Genomic DNA, 19,807 nt, shown 5'->3' with positions numbered 1-19,807 from the left:
CAGATGGTTTATTTTACATCTGCATGGAAGTGCCTGTGTTTGCTTTAGGAGATTAGGAGTGAATCTCTGAAACACAGTTGTTGAGAACACATCTTTCAAACCCATTTACCTTAGATTAGCTAATAAAGGCGATCCATTTTATAACCGAACATCGATTAAAAGACTAAGAACCCGACCGAGAGCCTTTATTTCACATCAGTCATTTGTCTGGCATTAACTACATTCCCTCTCCGTCTCGGAATGGAGAATGCAGGAGCCTTTGAGGGAGAGCTCCTGTTTTGCAGCGTCTTTCTACGAGCAGGGAAGAGGGTTGGGGGAGCAGCTTGGTTGCCAAAACAAGCACTGAATGCAAATTGCACTCATTTACATAGTTCGGGATGTTCGTAAAATCTGGTGGGTCAGAGGCACCGCTACAAAACAAACCAGCTTCTATAAAGATGAAGTGGAAAATTCCTAAATCAAAGTATATTTACCTAGACAACAAGCACAAACAAGCATTTGCAATGCAATAGGTCTCGAATTTAAACAAGTTTGAGCTATTGGCATTCTAAATGAAAATGCCTTTTATTTATATTTTGGTTTTTAAAACATAAATAAAAGGCATTGTCATTTACAATGCCAATAGCTTAAACTCGTGTAAATGCGAGACCTATTGCATTGCAAATGCTTGTTAACAGTGTGAGGAGAGGGAGAGGTCTTGTAGGGGCGGGGCCTGGTGCCCAGAGCTAACTGATAAGCACGCTGCCCCTCACCAAGCCCCCCCTCCTCCTCCCCAAAAAATCCCAACAACAAAGGGTCATCGAGGCTGTCGCCAATGTTCTGGGGTGTTTTCACACCTTTTATTGACATCAGCGTTTACAGCCTCCAAAAACGAGCTGGAAACTCACTGTTTACAGTGGTTTTCAGCTCGTGTTTCAGTGTGAAGGGAGCCGAAATTGTGTGACACATGGTGGCGAAATGTGAGTTGGCAGGCCTGGGGGTGTTCAGCGTTGGACCATGAGAAGCGCTGGAGTTATGTTTCATTTTTAGAATAAGGACTAGGCATTCATTACAATGGGTTAGTTTTGATCCCTGTTATGATTTCTCTGCAAACTCCTATTTGTATAGGGATTGAAATAACGAGTCTTATGATAATTAGCAAACCCTTGCAGTTTTCCTCGATGAAGGATTATGGCAGGGTAATCCTGCTGACATTTATCTGGGGAAAGGCACCGAATAATTATAAATGCAAAACATGCAGAATTCAGGTTTTTTAAGTGACTGATTCTGAATTTATGCTTCGTTTTCCTGTTGAAAACTCAAAATAGGAGGTATTTACCAAATATGTTAAATACCTCACGTAGGCAAATTACATTTACCAGATTTGTCATACCTACAAGGCCATGTGAAGCCATGCTGTGTGGCGTTTTAAGACCTTGTAGATATGGAGTAAGGCAACGCAGTGCTAGTCCCTGCTTTGCCTCACACTACAATGGGGAGGAATTCCATGGATGTTATGGAAGGTCTTCCCATTAAACGCTCATGCCATTTGACACATTCCAAGATTTATAACAAGCTGTAAACCTGGGAATGTGTAAAAAGCCTACACCTCCCCTGGGGTGGCATAGGGGAAGCATAACGAGTAGAAATGACATTATTTCTCCTCGTTTTTCCTATTTCTGTGTGTGCTGCAAAAGAGGAAATCACCTCCATTGATTATTTTTAGGCAGGAAGGTGTCTCTTTCTGTACAAAAACAATGATCCCAACAATGCAAGCACCCTTGCACCATGGTGCATGGCTGCCTATGTTGACGCTTAGCAGCAAATTGAGCACAAGCGCAAGGAAAGAGGCCCCTACTTTCTGATCTGTACTGCCCTTATTTGACTGTCCCAGGCCTATTTTTCAATTCAATTACAGTTATAAATACAGTTATTGCATCTTTCGACCAATGAAGCTTCCTTAAATAAACTGCAGGTTGTGCAGAATACTGCGGCTCGCCTAGTCACGGGAGCCCCGCTCAGGACTCCCTCTGTGCCCCTATTGACGCAGCTTCACTGGCTTCCAGTAAGGAAAAGAGTACATTTTAAGATAGGCTGTATCGTTTTCAAGGCCTTAAACGGCCTCGCTCCGTCCTATCTTTCTAGCAAAATTAATAACTACACGCCCTTACGTTCTCTTAGGTCAGGTTCTAAACGGTTACTTTCTATTCCCAGAATTTAAAAATCGCGGAGCGGCGGTACAGCCTTTTCTTATTTGGCTCCGGTTTTCTGGAATGAACTACCACAACATCTCCGGGATTGTACAACTATGTTTCATTTCAGAAAACTTCTCAAAACCCACCTCTTTTAACCAGCTCGCCAATGCAGTAGGCTCATTACAAGCGCAGAGATACCCCTCGGGGTGATTCAGCGCTATACAAGATCATAAATAAAATAAATAAAATAAATGTATACTAATTCACTCGCTGAATATGTCAAGGACATCTTGTAGCATGATGTAAAAATAATATAACATAAAATAAAGCTGCTGATTTATGGTTTGGTGGACAATTTGCTCCATCACAATGCTGCGAGAACCCTGCCTGTCAAACCTTCAATCCACCCTCAGTATTATGAGTTGGGCAGACCCTCATCTTTCTGACAGCAGTGCCCTCTGCTGGCTCTGATATCAAAAAGCTTACTTTGATGGTGTAACAGAGTAGGTGATTTTGGATAAATGACATCAGGCCGCTTGCCCAACTTCGAGCAGATTGTCTTATTTTTTTTTTTTTTTTGTCCATCACCACCACAAAAAACTTAGCAATATCAGACAAAGAAATAGAAAATGTTTCCCTACATCCTGGGATAATGCTCCCAGGGTGGAGAGGTCATTAGAGGTTTGTTTTTCAATACAAAACTCTCGTTGGAGATCTCTGAATATAGCAGGAGTTAGTAAAAGAGGGTGATGGAAATAATGACCTCCAATGACCCCCTTCACCCAGCGAATGGGCAGACTGACCTTCATACTCTAATTTTGCCCTAGGCTTTTTTCTAGAGCTTGTGATGTGCCTGATTTTTAAAATTGATGAAAAATCCAGGAGGCTTCTCAGGCATCTTCATTTTTTTCTCCAAAAGGAGGAGTCTACCAGCTCTTCTACTGCTTAACAGACAAAAGGACTTTTATATGCTGGAAAAGGTTTTTAAGTTTTGTTCGGGTGAGTGCAGGTAAGGTGAAAAAATGCTGATGGGGTAAATGGAAAGTAGATAATTGTGGGTCAGGGTGTATGACTGGGAGAGTTGCTAATGTATGTGTGCCAGTAATAAGCTATTTTGCCTCCTGTGTATTCCATATACCTTGATTCTGTTCATCTCCAAATTGCTGAGCACCATATGTTGTTCCATCCTACATTTTTGGTATCTGCATAAGTAAAATGTAGTTCCAAAGCATTTCCCTGCCATTAGATCAGTTCGGGTATACATTGATGTGACTACGTTAGTACAAACAATGCTTTTATGAACCGTCATGGTAGGGATACCAGTAGCAGCCCACAATAGCTCCACAATTGCCTCCTGATATAATAAGCAACCTTCACCTATTGCCTCTCTATTTTTTTCCAGTTGCTCCAATATGTTTTGGTCTCCCTTAATTCAAGACCTAATATTTTCTTCCTGGCTTACCAGACTGCTGTTTTTGGTGAGCCTATCTGTTTTCTGTCAGATCCCCAAACTCCTCATAATTTCGACCCCTCTTCACATCTTCCCTTTTTTCCCCACTCTGCATTCTTTATTGTTTTCAAACTTTTCCTGTCTCAACAGAAAATTCCACAAGATCTCCTTTCCCATCACTTTCCTTCATTGGATCTTGCTCCCAAGTTCTATGGTCTCTCTTCTTCTCTGCTTGATAAAGAGACAGAGAGAGCGAGAGAGCAAGAGAGAGAGAGAGAGATAGAGAGAGAGTGTGTACACACCCTTAGACGATAGTATGCATGCCTGCACTTCGTGATTGCTTGTGAGATTGTCTTAAATGTATATCAATATCTGGACTTGGGTTTTGGTGAGAATGGGGGGAATTCCCCTGCTAAGTGAAAATGTATCTCTGTCCGCTATGGATGAAAATGTAGATCTTTGTAGGCTAGAAATGCAGTTAAAAAAATCAGCTTGTTCCTGATTTCATTGCTTTTTTCATTCTCTTCTCTGCGTTCCCTTGTTGTTTACAAAGGTAGGAGTATCAATCTATTTTTACGTATCTGTGTGTGGGCTTGGGGGAGTCCTATTTGCTAATACAGAATCAGCTCCATGGGTACTGAAAGGATTAAGGCTCACTTACTGGGAGAGGCACCTTTTTTGTCTCAATGAAGCAGCATGGCATCAGATGTCACAAGGACACACACTGGACCCTCTTTTTTTTTTTTTTTTTTTTTTTTTTTTTTTTTTTTTAAAGTTTTATTGTGCAGAGAAAGGTTACAAGCACGGGCCTACAACCACCAGGGCCGGCCGCTAGCAGTTAAAGTGGTAAAGCAGATCAAAAAACAAATCTGTACTCCGAAGTACAAGATAAGCAAGGAACCCTCAAGGATCAGGGGGACGAGGCAACCCCAGACGTATCCACCAGGGGGGGAGCACAGATAGACCCGCGATACACGTTCCACTGCCCCCAAATTCTACCCCATGCCCCCGGTTTACCACGCGCCACATACACAGTTTTCTCCCTGAACATGCACCAGTCCATGTTCTCCTTCCATACGGACACGGTGGGAGGCCGTTGGGAGCCCCAAAGCTGCGCTATATCTCTCTTTGCGATCATGTTCCCCAAGGCCGCCCACCGAGCCTGAGCCGCATTATAGTCATTGGGCTCCCATACATTCAGAACACAGCGACGCACCTCCGGCAGCAGAGCGACCCCGGTGACTCGTCTCATAACATCATGCACCTGGCGCCAATATTCCGCCACCTCGCGGCATTCCCATAGAATGTGGAGAAAGGTGGCACTGAGCCCGCAGCCACGCTTACAGAGTCCGTCGTCAGAGAACCCCATCGAGACCAAGCGGGGGCCTGTCACATAAACACGATGGAGAATCTTAAGCTGGACCAGACGGAGACGGGCCGGGATGGCCACCTCCTTAGGGGATGACAGTTCGGTCTGCCAGTCCTCGTCGTCCAACTCCACCCCATCTCCCGTCCATGCCTCCCGAAGACGCACCAAGAGATTAGCCCGATTATTTATCAGTTTTTTATAAATCAAGGAGATAGTACTGTCAGGGACGTGACCATCGAGTATGCGGTCCTCGAGAGGCGAAGAAGCAGGGACCGTGGTCCCCTCCCCAAAGACCGAGAGCAGGGCGTGCCGAACCTGTGCATAACGGAAGAACTCTCTTTCACTAAGCTCGTGCTCGCTCTGGAGCGCCGCGAAGGATTTAACCGCACCTTTAACCCATAGGTCCCCCACTCTGCTGATGCCGATCGTGTCCCAGTGCTCGAAGCCTTTCGTTGTCCAGAGGCTTCCCAAGCGTTCTGAGGCGAATAAAGGAGTGGCACACGTTAAACGCTCACTCCAGCCCATCGCTACGTTCGCCGCCTTCCACACGCGTACCGCAATCCTAGTAGGGCCCGTAAGGGTCCTACCAGCGGATCGAGAGTAAAGCGCTCTGTTATAGTTACCGCCGGGAAGGAGGAATTTATCCATCTCATATGCCGGGTTCAAACCAGGAGCGTACGTAGCATGGTTAATGGCAGACAGCTGGGAGGCCCAATAGTACCGTCTAATATCAGAAAGCGCGATGCCCCCGTCATACCAGGGGAGAGTCAGCTTTGCCAAAGCGATACGCGCTCGCCCGTCCCAAACCAGTCTCCTCTGCAAACTCTCCACTTCCCTAAAGTAGGCCGCCGGAATGACATCGAAGGAGTTCTGGAGTGCATAAAGAAATCTGGGAAGGGACATCATTTTAAACAGCGCCGCGCGACCAAGCGGAGACAAGGGCAACTTACACCACCGAGCCGTATCCGCCCTCAAACGCCGGAGTGGAGACAGGAGATTCTGCTCATAGCGGACCGCCGGATCCAACGAAACGTACACCCCCAGGTATTTAAAGCCGGACTGAGATATTTGGAGCGGAAGCCGAGGCGGCAAGAGAGGAAGGCCACCGGAGATAGGATACACACAAGATTTGGACCAATTAATTATCAGACCCGAATTTTTCCCGAAGGAAGTAAGGACATCAAAGAGAACATTGAGCGACTCCCGCGGCGAGGTGAGATACAAGAGAATATCATCCGCGTACAATGAGACCCGATCCTCGAAGCCCGGGGCCCACCAGAGCCCCCTGATCGAGGGCTCCCAACGGAGCCAGGCAGCGAGCGGTTCCAAGGCGAGAGCAAAGAGCAGCGGGGACAGCGGGCACCCCTGCCTAGTTCCCCTCCCGAGAGCGAAAGGCCGAGAAACCCGCCCATTGACAACAACCTGAGCCATTGGTCCAGCATAAAGAAGCTTCACCCAGCTAAGAAATCCCTCCCCAAAGCCAAACTTCGCCAAGACGGCCCAAAGGAATGGCCACTCAATGGTGTCAAAGGCCATCGTGGCGTCTAAGGAAACCAATACGGCCGGTTCAGAGAAGTACTCCGCCCTAGCGAGGACGCCGTGCAGACGCCGTAAGTTGAGAGCGGTATTACGATGAGGGATGAAGCCGCATTGATCCGGATGTATCAAGTCACATATAACGCTCAGCAAGCGATTAGCGAGGACCTTAGCAAGGATTTTGGGTTCGGCATTTAGTAGGGAAATCGGCCTATATGAGGCACAGCGGTCATGTGGCTTACCATCCTTGGGAATCACCACTATAGTAGCCAGACGCTGGTCGTCGGGAAGGGACCCCCTCTCGAGCGACTCCTGAAACATATGACGGAGGAAAGGCGCGATTTTATCCGGGCGTAATTTATACAGTTCAATCGGCAGGCCGTTGGGGCCCATAACCTTGCCCGAGCGAAGGGAGCGAATCGCAGTAGCAATCTCGTCGACAGACAAAGGGGCATCCATCGGCTCGCGGTCCTCGTCGGATAAGCCGGGCAGGGCAATATCCCGCAGCAGAAGACGAGAGTCGTCCTCATCTCTATCAGACACCGGAGAGTACACCGCCCGGAGGTGGTCAGCAAAACACTCCACAATCTCACCAGGTTCAGTCACACACACTCCATCCGAAGCCCGAAGCTCCGGGACCACACGATTCACTCTCTCCTTCTTGTCCAACCAGGCAATCAGCTTACCCGCCTTGTCTCCGGCATCATACAACCTACCCTGCTGCTCCCTATACATGGTCTTGGCAGCGTCAGTAACAAGAGACTTATATTCAAACTGCTTTAGGCTGAGGGCATGCAGCCCATCCGGAGTGACACCCGCCTCCAAGGCTGCCTCCAGCCCCGATATTTCAGTCTCCAGCGTCACCACCGCCTCTCTCTTAACCCTCTTAGCCTCCACTATCTGGGACAGGGCATGCCCGCGGAGCACTGCTTTAAAAGCTTCCCACAGGGACACTGAGGACAACACCGACCCCTCATTCTCAAGAAAATATTGATCAATCGACTTAGTCAGGCTAGCACGGATCTTGGGGTCTCGCAGGTACCAAGGGTTAATAGGAGCGATCCGCCCAGCGGACCGCGTCCCAGTGTCAAAAAGCAACCACAGTGGGGAATGATCAGAGATACCCCGGGCCAGGTGTTTAACCTCTCGAATCCGGGCAGTCTGGGCCGCGGGCATAAGAAAATAATCCAATCTGGAGAGACTCCCATGGGCCCCAGAGTGGAATGTGTACTGACACTGTGTCGGATGCATTAACCTCCAACAATCCACCAGACCGAAGGTCTCCAGGAGTCCGCCGAGCCACGCCTGGGCAGCAGGGAGGGCCCTGGGCGGGTGGCGATCCAGGTCACCCGAGACAACCGAATTAAAGTCCCCACCCATAAGCAAAAGACTGTCAGGAAGCCCAAGCAGCATACGACCCAAGTCTGAGAAGGTGGAGTTCTGGAGGCCCGGGGGAACATAGATCGAGATCAAGGAAAGGGACTGCCCCTCCCACCTCCCAGTCAGAGCCACATAGCGCCCTCTATCGTCCAGGACTACCCTGGTGATCTCTAACGGAAGTGAAGATCGCAGGAGAATGCCTACCCCTCTAGAACCAGTGGTGAAACCAGAATGGGCCACGAGTCGGTATCCCCCCCTGTTCATGGCATGACAAACATTACCAACCAGATGCGTCTCCTGTAAGAACACCACATCAGGAGTCAGACGACGCAAATATTGCAGCACAACCCCCCGTTTTATACGGTCCCCCAATCCGTTGACGTTCCAAGACATCAATCTCAACCCGTCCCCCCCCATCCCCTCCAGTAGATCAAAGGTCCCCTAGCAAATAGCGCAACACCCGAAACTGAACCATAGCCAATACCTCGCCTTGAAAACAAAAAACACAAATCCAAACAACCCCACCCACCCACCAACCCCCCCCCCAAATCCAACACCCCCCACCCTGCACCCCTGCGGTCCAAAAAACCACCCCAACTTGCAGTGTGCCTGTCGCCCTACAAACCCCATTCTACGAAAAGACCCCGGAGGAGGAAAGGGACCCATCCCCGCCCGCCCCCCACACAGATCATAATGAAACAAAATGCACAAAAGAAGTAGAACCCAGCCGAACAATACAAAATGGCAAAGTCAAGGACCAAAAGTCACTCCGAAGGAGACCCGCCACCCTCGGTACCGGCAGAGGGCCCAGTCCGGTCACCCCGGTCCGGCAGCGAATCCAGCCAGTCACTCACAGTCGCAGGAGAGTCAAAAAAGGTAGTCCGATCTTCATATTCCACTCGGAGCCTAGCAGGAAAAAGCATAGAGTACTTGAGACCCAGGTCCCGGAGATGACGCTTCACCCCCTGGAAGCCCATCCGCTGTTTCTGGACAAGTTGGGTGAAGTCCGGGAAAAAGTTAATGGACGAGTTCTCACATCGGACCGGGCCATGGACCCGTGAGGCCTGCAGAATCGCATCTCGGTCTCTGTAATGAAAAAGTTTCGCAACAATAGGCCTCGGGGGGCCCCCGGTCGCGGCCGACCACCTGGAACTCGATGGGCCCGCTCCACGGCGAAGAACTTACTCAGGCCAGCGGGGGCAAGCTGTTCGAGGATGAGCTCCTCAACCAAGAGATCAACCGGGCGGTTATCGGAGGTCTCCGGAACGCCTATGACGCGGATGTTATTGCGTCGAGCCCGTCCCTCGAAGTCCTCCAGCCGCCGGGCCATCAGATCGTTGGCAGACTTGAGATCGCCGAGAGTAGTCCGCAGGTCCGACACGTCCGTACCAAGGGAGGACGTCCGCACATCCAGCGATTGAACCCTCTCGTTGGTCTTAGAGAGATCCGCCCGGATTAGCGTAACATCAATGGCCACCGTGTCGATTTTACGGGCCAAGGCCTCATACTGCGTAGCGATGGTCTCCCTGATGCCATTAATGGCGCCCATGATGTCCTGCAGGGACAGATCCGGAGAAATGGACGGGCCACCACTGCCATCATCCGGGGGGACACTGGCCGTCCCAGGGGATCCTTTACCCTGAGTGTAGCGGTCCATGTTGTTCGTCTGGACCGGTCCCCCACGTAGGGATGTCTTGGTCTTACGCCTCTCGGGGTCTCCCCTGCCTCCCATGAGAACCACGTTCGCCAAAGGGGACCACCGAGGAAGCGTCGAGGGGGCACAGGCCAAGCAGACGCGGGCCGCACCAGAGGCCGCAATGTGGCGGAGCGAAGGAACCACCGTCGATGGGCACACTGGTAGCAGGCGAAGACACAGGCATCAAGCGGAGGCAAAGTGAAAGCCCAGTCGCACCAAGCAATTCCACTGTCCAGCCCCTCAGAGATCCAAAAGTGAAACCGAAAGTGATGGGACGGCCACTGGCACAGCCCTGCTGCCGTTGTTGTTCAACTACGCCCCGGCTCCACAGATCACCTTCGCATCGGGCACAGCCATCGGTTGGGCCTCAAAAGTTCAAACCACCATAACTCAGGATTGCCAGGTCCGATTTGGTTTCCGAAAGGAGTTTAGTGTTCAGCCAACATTCATCTTCCAGATTCCATCAACCAAGTCAGGATAAAGTCAGGATAAATTCCGAGGAGCAGCGAGGGTCCGGGGAGCCCTGGGCTCACGCGACCATCTTGGATGCGCGCTAGGCTCCTCCTCTGGACCCTCTTTTCTTGCAGGAATCTTGTGACAGCAGGAGGGGAGACTGAGGAAAACTCTTGCATTCCAGGTTTGTGTCTGACAGCATGCCTCAATCTCTTTGCTGTACAAAAATATCGGTGGAACTCAAAGGTAAGCAGTGACATTGGTCCTGTGCCTACTGTGCCAAAGGGCTCAATATGTACATCAGCGACGTGGCAGAAGATGGTCTGGTGTTGCTTGCATTCCTGTTTGGAGGAGACTTGGCCTCCTATAGGACTGTTCCTATAGGAGCAGGACCATAGCTGATTTGCATATGTCTGGTGTCTGTCTAGAGTAGCACAGAACGAAATATGGTGGACTAGAACGGAGCACTGGCTAGAATTAATTCAAGATTTCAATCCCTAGTTGTTTGTTTCATGCTCCCTGAAGTTGCTTTTTTGGTTGACTGCTTTTCCAATCGCAATTACTTTGATGACGAGCATGAGTAGATGCATGCCCTCTGTTACTTAAAATTGTACATCTTCAATCAAGACAAGCTTGTCCTACAAGTTCATTCACACTTTTGTTATTTTTAGAATTTCACAGTTACAAGGACAGCTTTCTCCCAATCTTCTTTCTGCACCGCCAGAATTCCTCAGAGTAGGAGGTTTTCCGCAACATTGATTGATGTCAGAAATGCTCTTCAATTTTCTCTGCACAGGAAAAGGAAATGATGGTCTTACGGCCATCTTTTTTCCACATTTCATGACATTAATGCAGCCAAGGTTCTGCTGTTACTGGGGTTAAAAGAATAGCCTAATAGCTTGAAATGTACTCAACTATACCATGATTAGATAAGAGGCCTACAGCTTGAGTTTTTGAGCAGGAGCGCAGATAAGATAAAACGATATTGATATATTAGTAAACAGCACACTGGCAATAATGGCTTCAAACGGCGCACTGGTATGTATTTAATACAAATTCTGTTTCCTCCAACACTCTACTTTTGTGACCCCATTGCAAAGATTCCACCCCAACACAAGGTCAAGAAATAACAAATTAAAAGGAGCACTCAATTCTATACAAGATTATCTCCAGATAGGTTAAACAGTTCTCCAGCAATAGATCAAGTAGTCATGATGTGACGAATAAAAGTTATTCAGGATTCTTGCAAGTTGCTTTGAATCCAATTTTATTTAAAAAATGTCAGTTTGACAGAAGTAATCCATTTGGCCCAACCAACGCATTTCGTCCCAGTGGGACTTCATCAGGGCTTGATCAATATCCCAATGTTGTCATGCACCCAGTGTTGGCTCCTGTTGTTATCTCATAAATTATTATAGATACAATTTTGTACCACTAGATGGTGTGTTGCGCTCCCATCTTATCTTCATCCTTTCTGTTTCCTGGTTTGAATGTCCTATGAATTGACAGGCGTCACATCATCACTACTTGATCTATTGCTGGAGAACAGTTTAACCATCTGTTAATTTTGGCACAGATAATCCTGTATAGAATTGAACACTCCTTTTCATTTGTTATATCTTGACTATATGGATATATGTGTATTTAATTATATGAATCACTTGTCCTGTGTAATACCAGGGTCAGGGTTCCGGATCGTCTTAAAAACTCGTCATTCACGGATTAACCGTTTGTGCGGTATATCTTGGTTCGCCGCAGGAATGGTTACGTGAAAAGCATCACCATTGGGTCTTAGTTATGCTTTCCTCCACCTGGAGGAGGACCAACTGGTATTGACAGTAGTGATTAGGCAAAGTGAATAAAGTGCAGTGAAGCTAAAATTGCCTACATCTATCAACCCAGTGTTTATTCTGTCGTAGATGGGGCAAGGGTAAAAAATAACGTGGTGGTGCGATGCTAGAAGGGTTACTGTTCTATCGCACCTGTATGTAAGTGGTCGACATGTTTCAGCCCGTCTGTGCCCAATTGGGTCTATGGGCTTTCTTCAGGACCAAGGAATGCACGTTGAATTGAGAATACGTGCAGGGGCAAGTAGTGCACTTACCCTTCTTCTTAAGTGAACATATTCGTACACTTACATATTGTAGATGCAACTGTGTCTACAGCTTGAAAGTGGGGGGAATTCGCCTCCATCGGGGGACGGGTGGCTAGACTCTCTTTCTGAGTTTCAAGAACAACTTGTTCTGTCACCACCTGCCGTGCTACTATCGCCAGTCCCCTAAGGAAGGAAAATTCCCCCCATTTTTAAGTTGTAGACACAGTCGCATCTACAATACGTAAGTGTCCGAATATGTTCACTTAAGAAGAAGGGTAAGTGCACTACTTGACCTTGCACGTATTCTCAATTCAAAGTGCGTTCCTTGGTCCTGAAGAAAGCCCATAGACCCGATTGGGCACATACGGGCTGAAACATGTCGGCCACTCAAATACAGGTGCGATAGAACAGTAACCCTTCTAGCATCTCACTACTACGTTATTTTTAACCCTTGCCCCATCTACGACAGAATAAACACTGGGTCGATAGAAGTAGGCAATTTTAGCTTCACTGCACTATACTTTCACTTTTCCTAATCACTACTGTCAATACCAGTTGTTCCTCTTCCAGGTGGAGGAAAGCATAACTAAGACCCAAAGATGATGCTTTTCACATACCCATTCCTGCAGAGAACCAAGATATACCATACAAAAGGTTAATCCATGAATGAGGGTTTTTTAAGATGATCCGGAACCCTGAAACTGGTAAAAAACAGAACAAGTGATTAATTCTCTCTTGATTATACCGTACATGGCCTGGAAGCCAAATTAATCATAACTTCTCTCTCCCTCTTTGTTGATTATGGGACTATTTAATTATATGGCCATATGTGTATTTGATGATATGGACATATGTGTATTTAATGAGTGTATAATAGGTATTTGCATTCATGCATTTTCATTGTTATAGAGGGTCTGAATCAATCTGATTTATTGAGGTGAGAGAAATATAGATTTTCATGAGCTTTAGGATAGTGGAAATAACAAATACACTGAACAATTTAGCTTCAGTCCCTCACATTTCAGTGCACTCACAGAAAAATCATCCATAAATAAAAATGTTGCCGTATGCTTGGAGCAGCCCAGTCTCTCAGATGCATCAAACATTCTAACAACCTTTGCAATGTTTGAGCTAATTATGGGTTACACTAGCCTCAGAGCTGTTACTTGGATACTGTGGTGGACAGAAATGGAAGCTATTGGTTCCTGCGCCCCATCTCTAGTTCCCATTGGATCTCAAAATAAAGAAATAATTTATATATCACACCATCTTGCTCTAGCCTCGAATTGTTGATGCACATACACAGATCTACAATGAAAGCTAAAATTGAAAAAGTACAAATATTATGGGAAAGTGTGCTGAAGACATGTTTGAAGAGTCAATGGTCTGGGCCTCTAGGTAAGGAAATCTGAATCCAATATTCTGGCACAAGACACCCTTGGCCTACCCCACTCACCCTGCTTTTGACCATCATCTTCTCCAGTTCTTTACTGATCTCAGCAAATGTTGATCTTTTGTCAGGTTCCTGTTTCCAACAGCGGAGCATCAGGTTGTACCTGTGTAACAAAGGGCACAGTGGTCAAGTGTTGACTCTATCGATGTCCCTCTTGTTACTCCATGCGTAGTGCAGTAGTAATGCAAAACCTGAACAATTACAGAGCCTGTAACTTCAGAGGATGGAAAAGATGTGGTCTATGTAAGCACCTATAATGCTGCTCTGTATTACGGTTATTGGTTGCATTGTCTGAAAGAAAATTTTCAGGCTTATATGATACTTGATACTTACCACAAACATGCTAATAATTTGGCACAAAATCCTTCCTGTTTTCATTATTTAAATGGTTACATGATAACTTGATGGTTGATGTTCTATGCAGAATTTAAACATACAGTTTGCAGTCCTAATGTTATGTTTTACGATGATAGAAACTTTCCATTAAAAAGTGAAGTAAGAGTTCATTTGAAAGCGCTGTCAGATTCTTGCTATCATGATTACATACATTTGGGTGCCAGTGGCGACTAGTCCAGGCAAGGGTTGACCATCCAAAATATAATGTATGAACTTACTTTGAGTGGGGTAGTTTGCCAGCACTGCTGAGGAGTGATGAGAGTGATTTGTAACATGGTAGGATATTTTCAGAGTGCACTAGAGGTGCACTTGGTCACAATGCTCTCTAAACAATGGGCGTGGTTTTGAGATCACTATTGCAAGTATACAAAAATATTTTTACTGAGGTGATGTGAACTTTCCAGTTGATACCAATGACATTATTTTCACTGGCCTTTACCACATACAGTGGTCTGGTTTCATTGGCCAGTTACCATATATGGCATTATTTCAACTCACACTTTTCTATGTCTGTTAGCGAAAACCAAGGTGCTCGCAGGCTTTTCCTTTTTGGAAAAAATGCACCTTGGTGCAATTAATTTTTTTTTTTTAATTTAGTGCTCCAAGATGGTTACCTGACATCTTGGAAAGGAAAATTAAATGAAAAAAGAAATGGATCACTACATCACAATACATGTGTGCGCCAGTGTGGTGATGCATGTATTTTGATGTGTGGTGGTACTTTGGCTGGCATAGTGTCATAACGCATTTACACATGTGTGATAATGTTTCCTTGTATATACACTGTTCTGTTTATTTTTTTTTGCCAATACTGTTTCACTTCAGAAAACATTCTTTTTTTCTTTTTGCCAATGCAGAGCAGCATTTAAAGACCTGTCCAATTGGTTTTGCCAAAGTTTGTTCGTTAAGCAACCATTTAGTGATGTCCAGGGGAAAGATAGTGCATATTGTATTGTAACATTTATAGAGCACTTACTATCCCTAAGCGGGACTCTGAAACGCCTGCAAACAAGGGGAGCACACTACACTCTGCAGCATGTTTGGTTGGAAGTATATTTTCTTTGTTTTGATTCTGTGTGGGAAATGTTTCCATGTTGTGCGTGATGACCACCTAAGTGCAATAATGCATTATAGTATGCAGTGCTTAACAGTGTGATGGATGAAGAAGTGTAAGAGATAGGCACAAAGTTGATGGTTTTCTGTAAGCTGGCAGCTTTGAGCAGCTCTACTTTTCTGGTATTTCTTATGCTCATGGTCCACATAGCTGGTTACTGCCCTCGGCAATCTATTATGAGACATTTTGTTTAATGGTTGCGGTCCTGAGCAGGCATAGAATAATGGGAGAAGCGGTGAAGAGATCTGCTGGAGTCGACTTTATTCATATCATCCCAAATCTGATTGTCATTGTGAGATCTCAAGAAGTGGCTGTAGTATGTAGTTAGTTGGTACCTGCAGTGGTGAACTAAATTAGAGTCCCCCAATGGCCAGCGGCATGTAGGCAATCTCTTTAGTTATTCAACGCCTAATAAGACAGTAATGGGTGGTTTATTGCTGTGGACTGGTCCAGTACTGGATGAGGAATATGACCCTTAGCAGTTTTGTCTTGCGTGAGTGTAAGACTGCCAAGCGGTAAAAGGGAATTATTAAGCAGCCTGTATGAACTATAATTGACTTTTTGACTGCTGAGCGTTATGGCATTGTTTTTAGTGTGTGTTATAGATTGTATTTGCATTATGTAACACTTACTAACCCTGGCAAGGCATTAATGTAGGCTGGGCAGCAGGCTGCTCCACGTACAAGGATTAGTGTTTTTCTAGTTATTGTTGATTATGGGAATTATTTTTGTGCTCTACGTGAGCCATTCCAACGCTTTGCTCTACAAGACTGTTATGTTGTATAAGGGATAGGGTAGGGTAAGGGATATGGTATTTGTGTCAGCACCATATGCTTTTTGTCTTCTTCAGTTCTTTAATTGCCCATCTTCATATCTGGAGTTGGGGTAATCAGTTGAATTTTGTAAATGCTAGATCTAAATCATATGCCACACTTTGTAACCCCAAGCATTGCACATTGAATTTTTTATAGGCATTGACTGTAAATGGAGATAGTGTGGCACTCTGCACAAGATGTTGGTTAGATGGTAGGGGGGCCTAAATATACTGACAGTCAAGCAATGCTGCACTGCCTGAAAATCAACAGCGCTGTGTAGCATGAATGATAACAATTTGAGCTGCATGATGTTTCCTCAAGAAACATGCACTTATATTGTCATTCATACCACTCACACAAAAAGTCCATTTATCATGATGCTATGCATTGCACTATATAGTATTAGTAAACACAAGGGAAACCCAAGAATCAATAGGGACCAAGGAAAGTCCAAGTAATTCCAAAGAACATACAAACGATCGCAAAGTGTACTTTTGTGGTCAGTCCTTCCTGGCTACATGGCACTGGGGCAATGGCAATGCCCCATTTTCGGATTGAACAGATTGTATAACTTTGGGCCTTACATTATGGCGCTTTGAGATTTCTTGATTGCCTCCTCCGTATCGTGGGTGGTTGTTTAAATGTTCCTTGGAATTACTTGGAATGATTCACCTGGTATTCTCTCTGTTTTACTCAGTTGACTGTGTGAATTTATTCATATTTTCGGCATTTAAATGATGTAATCAGACATATATTTTCATTGTCCTGATGATAATCCTGCATTAATAATAGATCGAAACATCGTCGACCTAAAAACACTCTGACCCTCTAAATATATATATACGACTTCTGGGTGCAGTAGTGTTCTGTTTTATGAATAAGTGACCGTTATTGTGTACATTATTGATGGTCACCAAATGTTCTTTGCCTGTTTATTTAACACTTGGTTATGATTACCCCAGCGGGGTTGATCTTCTATATTTTACTGTGTAATTTGGAATAAAATGCTTACTACACGTCCAATTGGATAATTCCTGGATATTATTATTTTCTTCAGAGCAGTGTTGCTTATCAATTAACCAAGGGACCCTTGTTCCTTAAGCATTGTACTATGGCTCAAGGTCAACTAAGTACACCCCCCCCAGAAGAAAGTTCAAAGTGGTGACAATCAGCCCTCTGAAGCATGCAATATCCTACTTGGCTGTTGTTTGATCCTGGTTCCTTCCATTTCAAGTTCTGATGTAAAACAGGTTACGTTAATTTAGTAAGTCTTGCTTTACATTAAATCTTACAGGTTCTTGTGCTATTGTAGCCTCATTCTGTACCCTCATTACCTACATTACAGGGGCTTGCTGCTCCACAATGCAAAGCATTTTTGTAGCTGCAATTGCACCAACTTTCGAGGCTACAACACTTTAGCGCTAGAAAGTTGATCATTACTCTCTGTTTGTGCTACTTTGCAACATGTCGCATAGCGTTATGCAAGAGCTAGTGCAATAGAACATTAAATCTGGGCTTCTGCATGAAAAAGGATGCACCAGTGCTTACTTTGTCATGAAGTCTCCAGTCACATCTGTCTGAGGAAGAATTAGGATGTGGGCAACACCAGTGGTGGCTCCTCTGCTAAGGCGGAGGAGCACTGCCCCACTGCTCTCTGAGCGGTGCAAAAAGGGGAAATATAATGATGCTAACACATTGTTATTATCATTGTATTTTTCCCAACTGGCTCAGTTTTTATTCATTTTAGGTGCAGGGAGGGGCTGGGATGTCCAGAGCAGGGGGGGACTGGTGGGCACGCTCTAAGCGCGCATGATTATTTGGCCGGCCATCTTGGGCCGGCCAAACAGACATGCACACTTAGAATTTCTCCACCCGGCTGTGTTGCACAGCCAGGGGGAGAATAGTCCCAGGCGCCCAGTCCCTGTCTGAGCGGTGAACTTGGACGCCTCAGACTAATCACGATGCTGCTGTATTGTTGGCAATAGAATTACCAGCATGGCAGAAGCTCATGATTGGCTTAGGGGAGTCTGGGAGCCTGTGAGCTGCTGTGCTTCGACTGAAGAGGACAGAAGAGAGGCGGCAGGTTAATTTTTCTTTTTTTTCTACCCCCCCCCCCCCCCCCCCCCCCCACTGCCTGTCCCTTCTGTTTCGTGGCAGCCAACACTGGTCAACACCACTGAAGGTGGGTAATTGTCCAAAATATTCAACATGGCCGCTACTCTTACGTCCACTAACAGAATTCTGTGGTGTGCAGACATCCATAAGAGCAAATTCTCAAAGCCGTGCCATGATGAAACCCTGGGGTTGACTGCTTTCAATGTGCTGATGTAGGTCCAAAGTTGGTACTTATGCAAGGATTTTTTCTAAAAAATGACAAACCGTTAAATGGTCGGCAGCTTGCAGGGCACTCTGGAATTGTACATATGTTGATACTTGCAATCAAATTGTCACACGTCATCACTGCATTCTTTCGCCAAGGTCTGAAGCAGAAAGAATTAAAAGCTCAGCGCTAAGGAGGGGCTTTTCATAACCCCAAAAAGTATATCAGTGCTTACACCCAACCGCTAACCACAAACAGTTCATAAATAAAAAAAAACTTTAGTCCTGCACATCCACATAGGCTTACATTTCTTCGCTGCAGTTTTCTGGCCTCTCCATCCTGTAGCCAGTTTTCAGGAGGTTGAAAAGTCTTTCTGGAGCAATGCCCGGGTAAGGGTTCCCTCCTAGGGTTACGATCTCCCACAGAAGAATGCCAAAGGACCAGCTGTAAGCAATGAGAAATGGAGTCACATAGGATTAAAAGTTTGCGACAGGATGGCATCCATTGTATTCTGATCACATTTTTCACTTTCAGAAGCTTCTCCCCAAAATAAATCTGTGATGGGGCTACCAGAAGAACGGCTGCAAAGCAAACTGTATGGCCTTCAAAATGGTCAAAAGAAAGATGACTAATGAACAGTGCAGGGGGGATGCGAAGGGACGGCCGTGGTATAAATGAGTGGGGAGGAAAGATAGAAATTAAGTGAAGACAGACCAGAAGGAAGGAACGAGTGAGGGAGGTGCAAATGATTGGAGCGCATTGGGAATGAAGGAAAGGGGAAGAAGGATACATGGAAGGATGAAAGGAAGTAAGGGAAGATGGTCAGAAGGAAAAAAAGTGAAAGGAATACACAGGAGAAAGCAACTAAAATAAGAAAGAAAGGAGAGAGTGCTGAAGGGAGAGTGGAGCGGCAGAAGGGAAGGTAGAAGTACGCGAGGAAGAAGATAGGAATAGTGTGACGAAATGAGTGAAGGGCAGAAGGAAGGGTTATCGAATGAAAGGAGAGCAGATGGACCGCAGGGGAACAAAGGGAATACAGGGAGGTATTTTTTGGCAACTTGGACTGAAAGGAGCGGCAGCTCCCAAGTTTTGCAAATACGCAATACGTGGGTGGTGAAATGCATAGGCACACGAGCAATCGGGGTCATCTCAATGGAGTTTCAAAACCTGAGACCAGGCCTGGACTTGCTTTTTATTTTATCTGACATTTCTCTGGTGGGCAGGAGCCAATGGAGGCCGGATTTTGAAAGCCCAGGGCCTCTCCTGGTGCCACGTTCACTTTACCTAACTCCTCGAGATTAACTGCAGCAGGCACGGGGAGGCATCAAGCTGGAGAGAACGATGGTGAGAGATGGATGGCGAGAGAGCAATTGATCAGAGAGGGAGAGATAAGGAGAGAGAAAGAATCCATGGTGGCCAGGTTCAGCTCTGGGCCCAACTAAGCACCATTACACTAATCCTGAAAGTGTTATCCAAAGGCATGCTCCACTCAGCTTGTATCTGTTTATGCTATCACCACACCCGCCAACAGAACCGCCCATTTAGTCTGTGGTGCT

General features: G+C 46.0%; 1 protein-coding gene across 2 annotated transcripts in view; it reads right to left on the bottom strand.

Annotated features, from left to right (window-relative positions):
- Positions 1-19,807, bottom strand: part of RET (ret proto-oncogene) — a 261,839-nt gene that overhangs the window by 8,556 nt on the left and 233,476 nt on the right. For both annotated transcript variants that reach the window (XM_085605146.1, XM_085605137.1), the window contains exons 17-18: positions 18,558-18,695; positions 13,610-13,709 (exon numbers count right to left, since the gene is read on the bottom strand). In XM_085605146.1, coding sequence (XP_085461272.1) covers positions 13,610-13,709; positions 18,558-18,695 — 238 coding nt within the window. The remainder of the gene's footprint in view (positions 1-13,609; positions 13,710-18,557; positions 18,696-19,807) is intronic.

The sequence above is a fragment of the Triturus cristatus genome, chromosome 1_2 (assembly GCF_964204655.1).
Source record: "Triturus cristatus chromosome 1_2, aTriCri1.1, whole genome shotgun sequence".
NCBI lineage: Eukaryota > Metazoa > Chordata > Amphibia > Caudata > Salamandridae > Triturus > Triturus cristatus.
The sequence above is the reverse complement of the archived record's forward strand: the minus strand, read 5'-3'. Positions and strand labels throughout refer to the sequence as shown.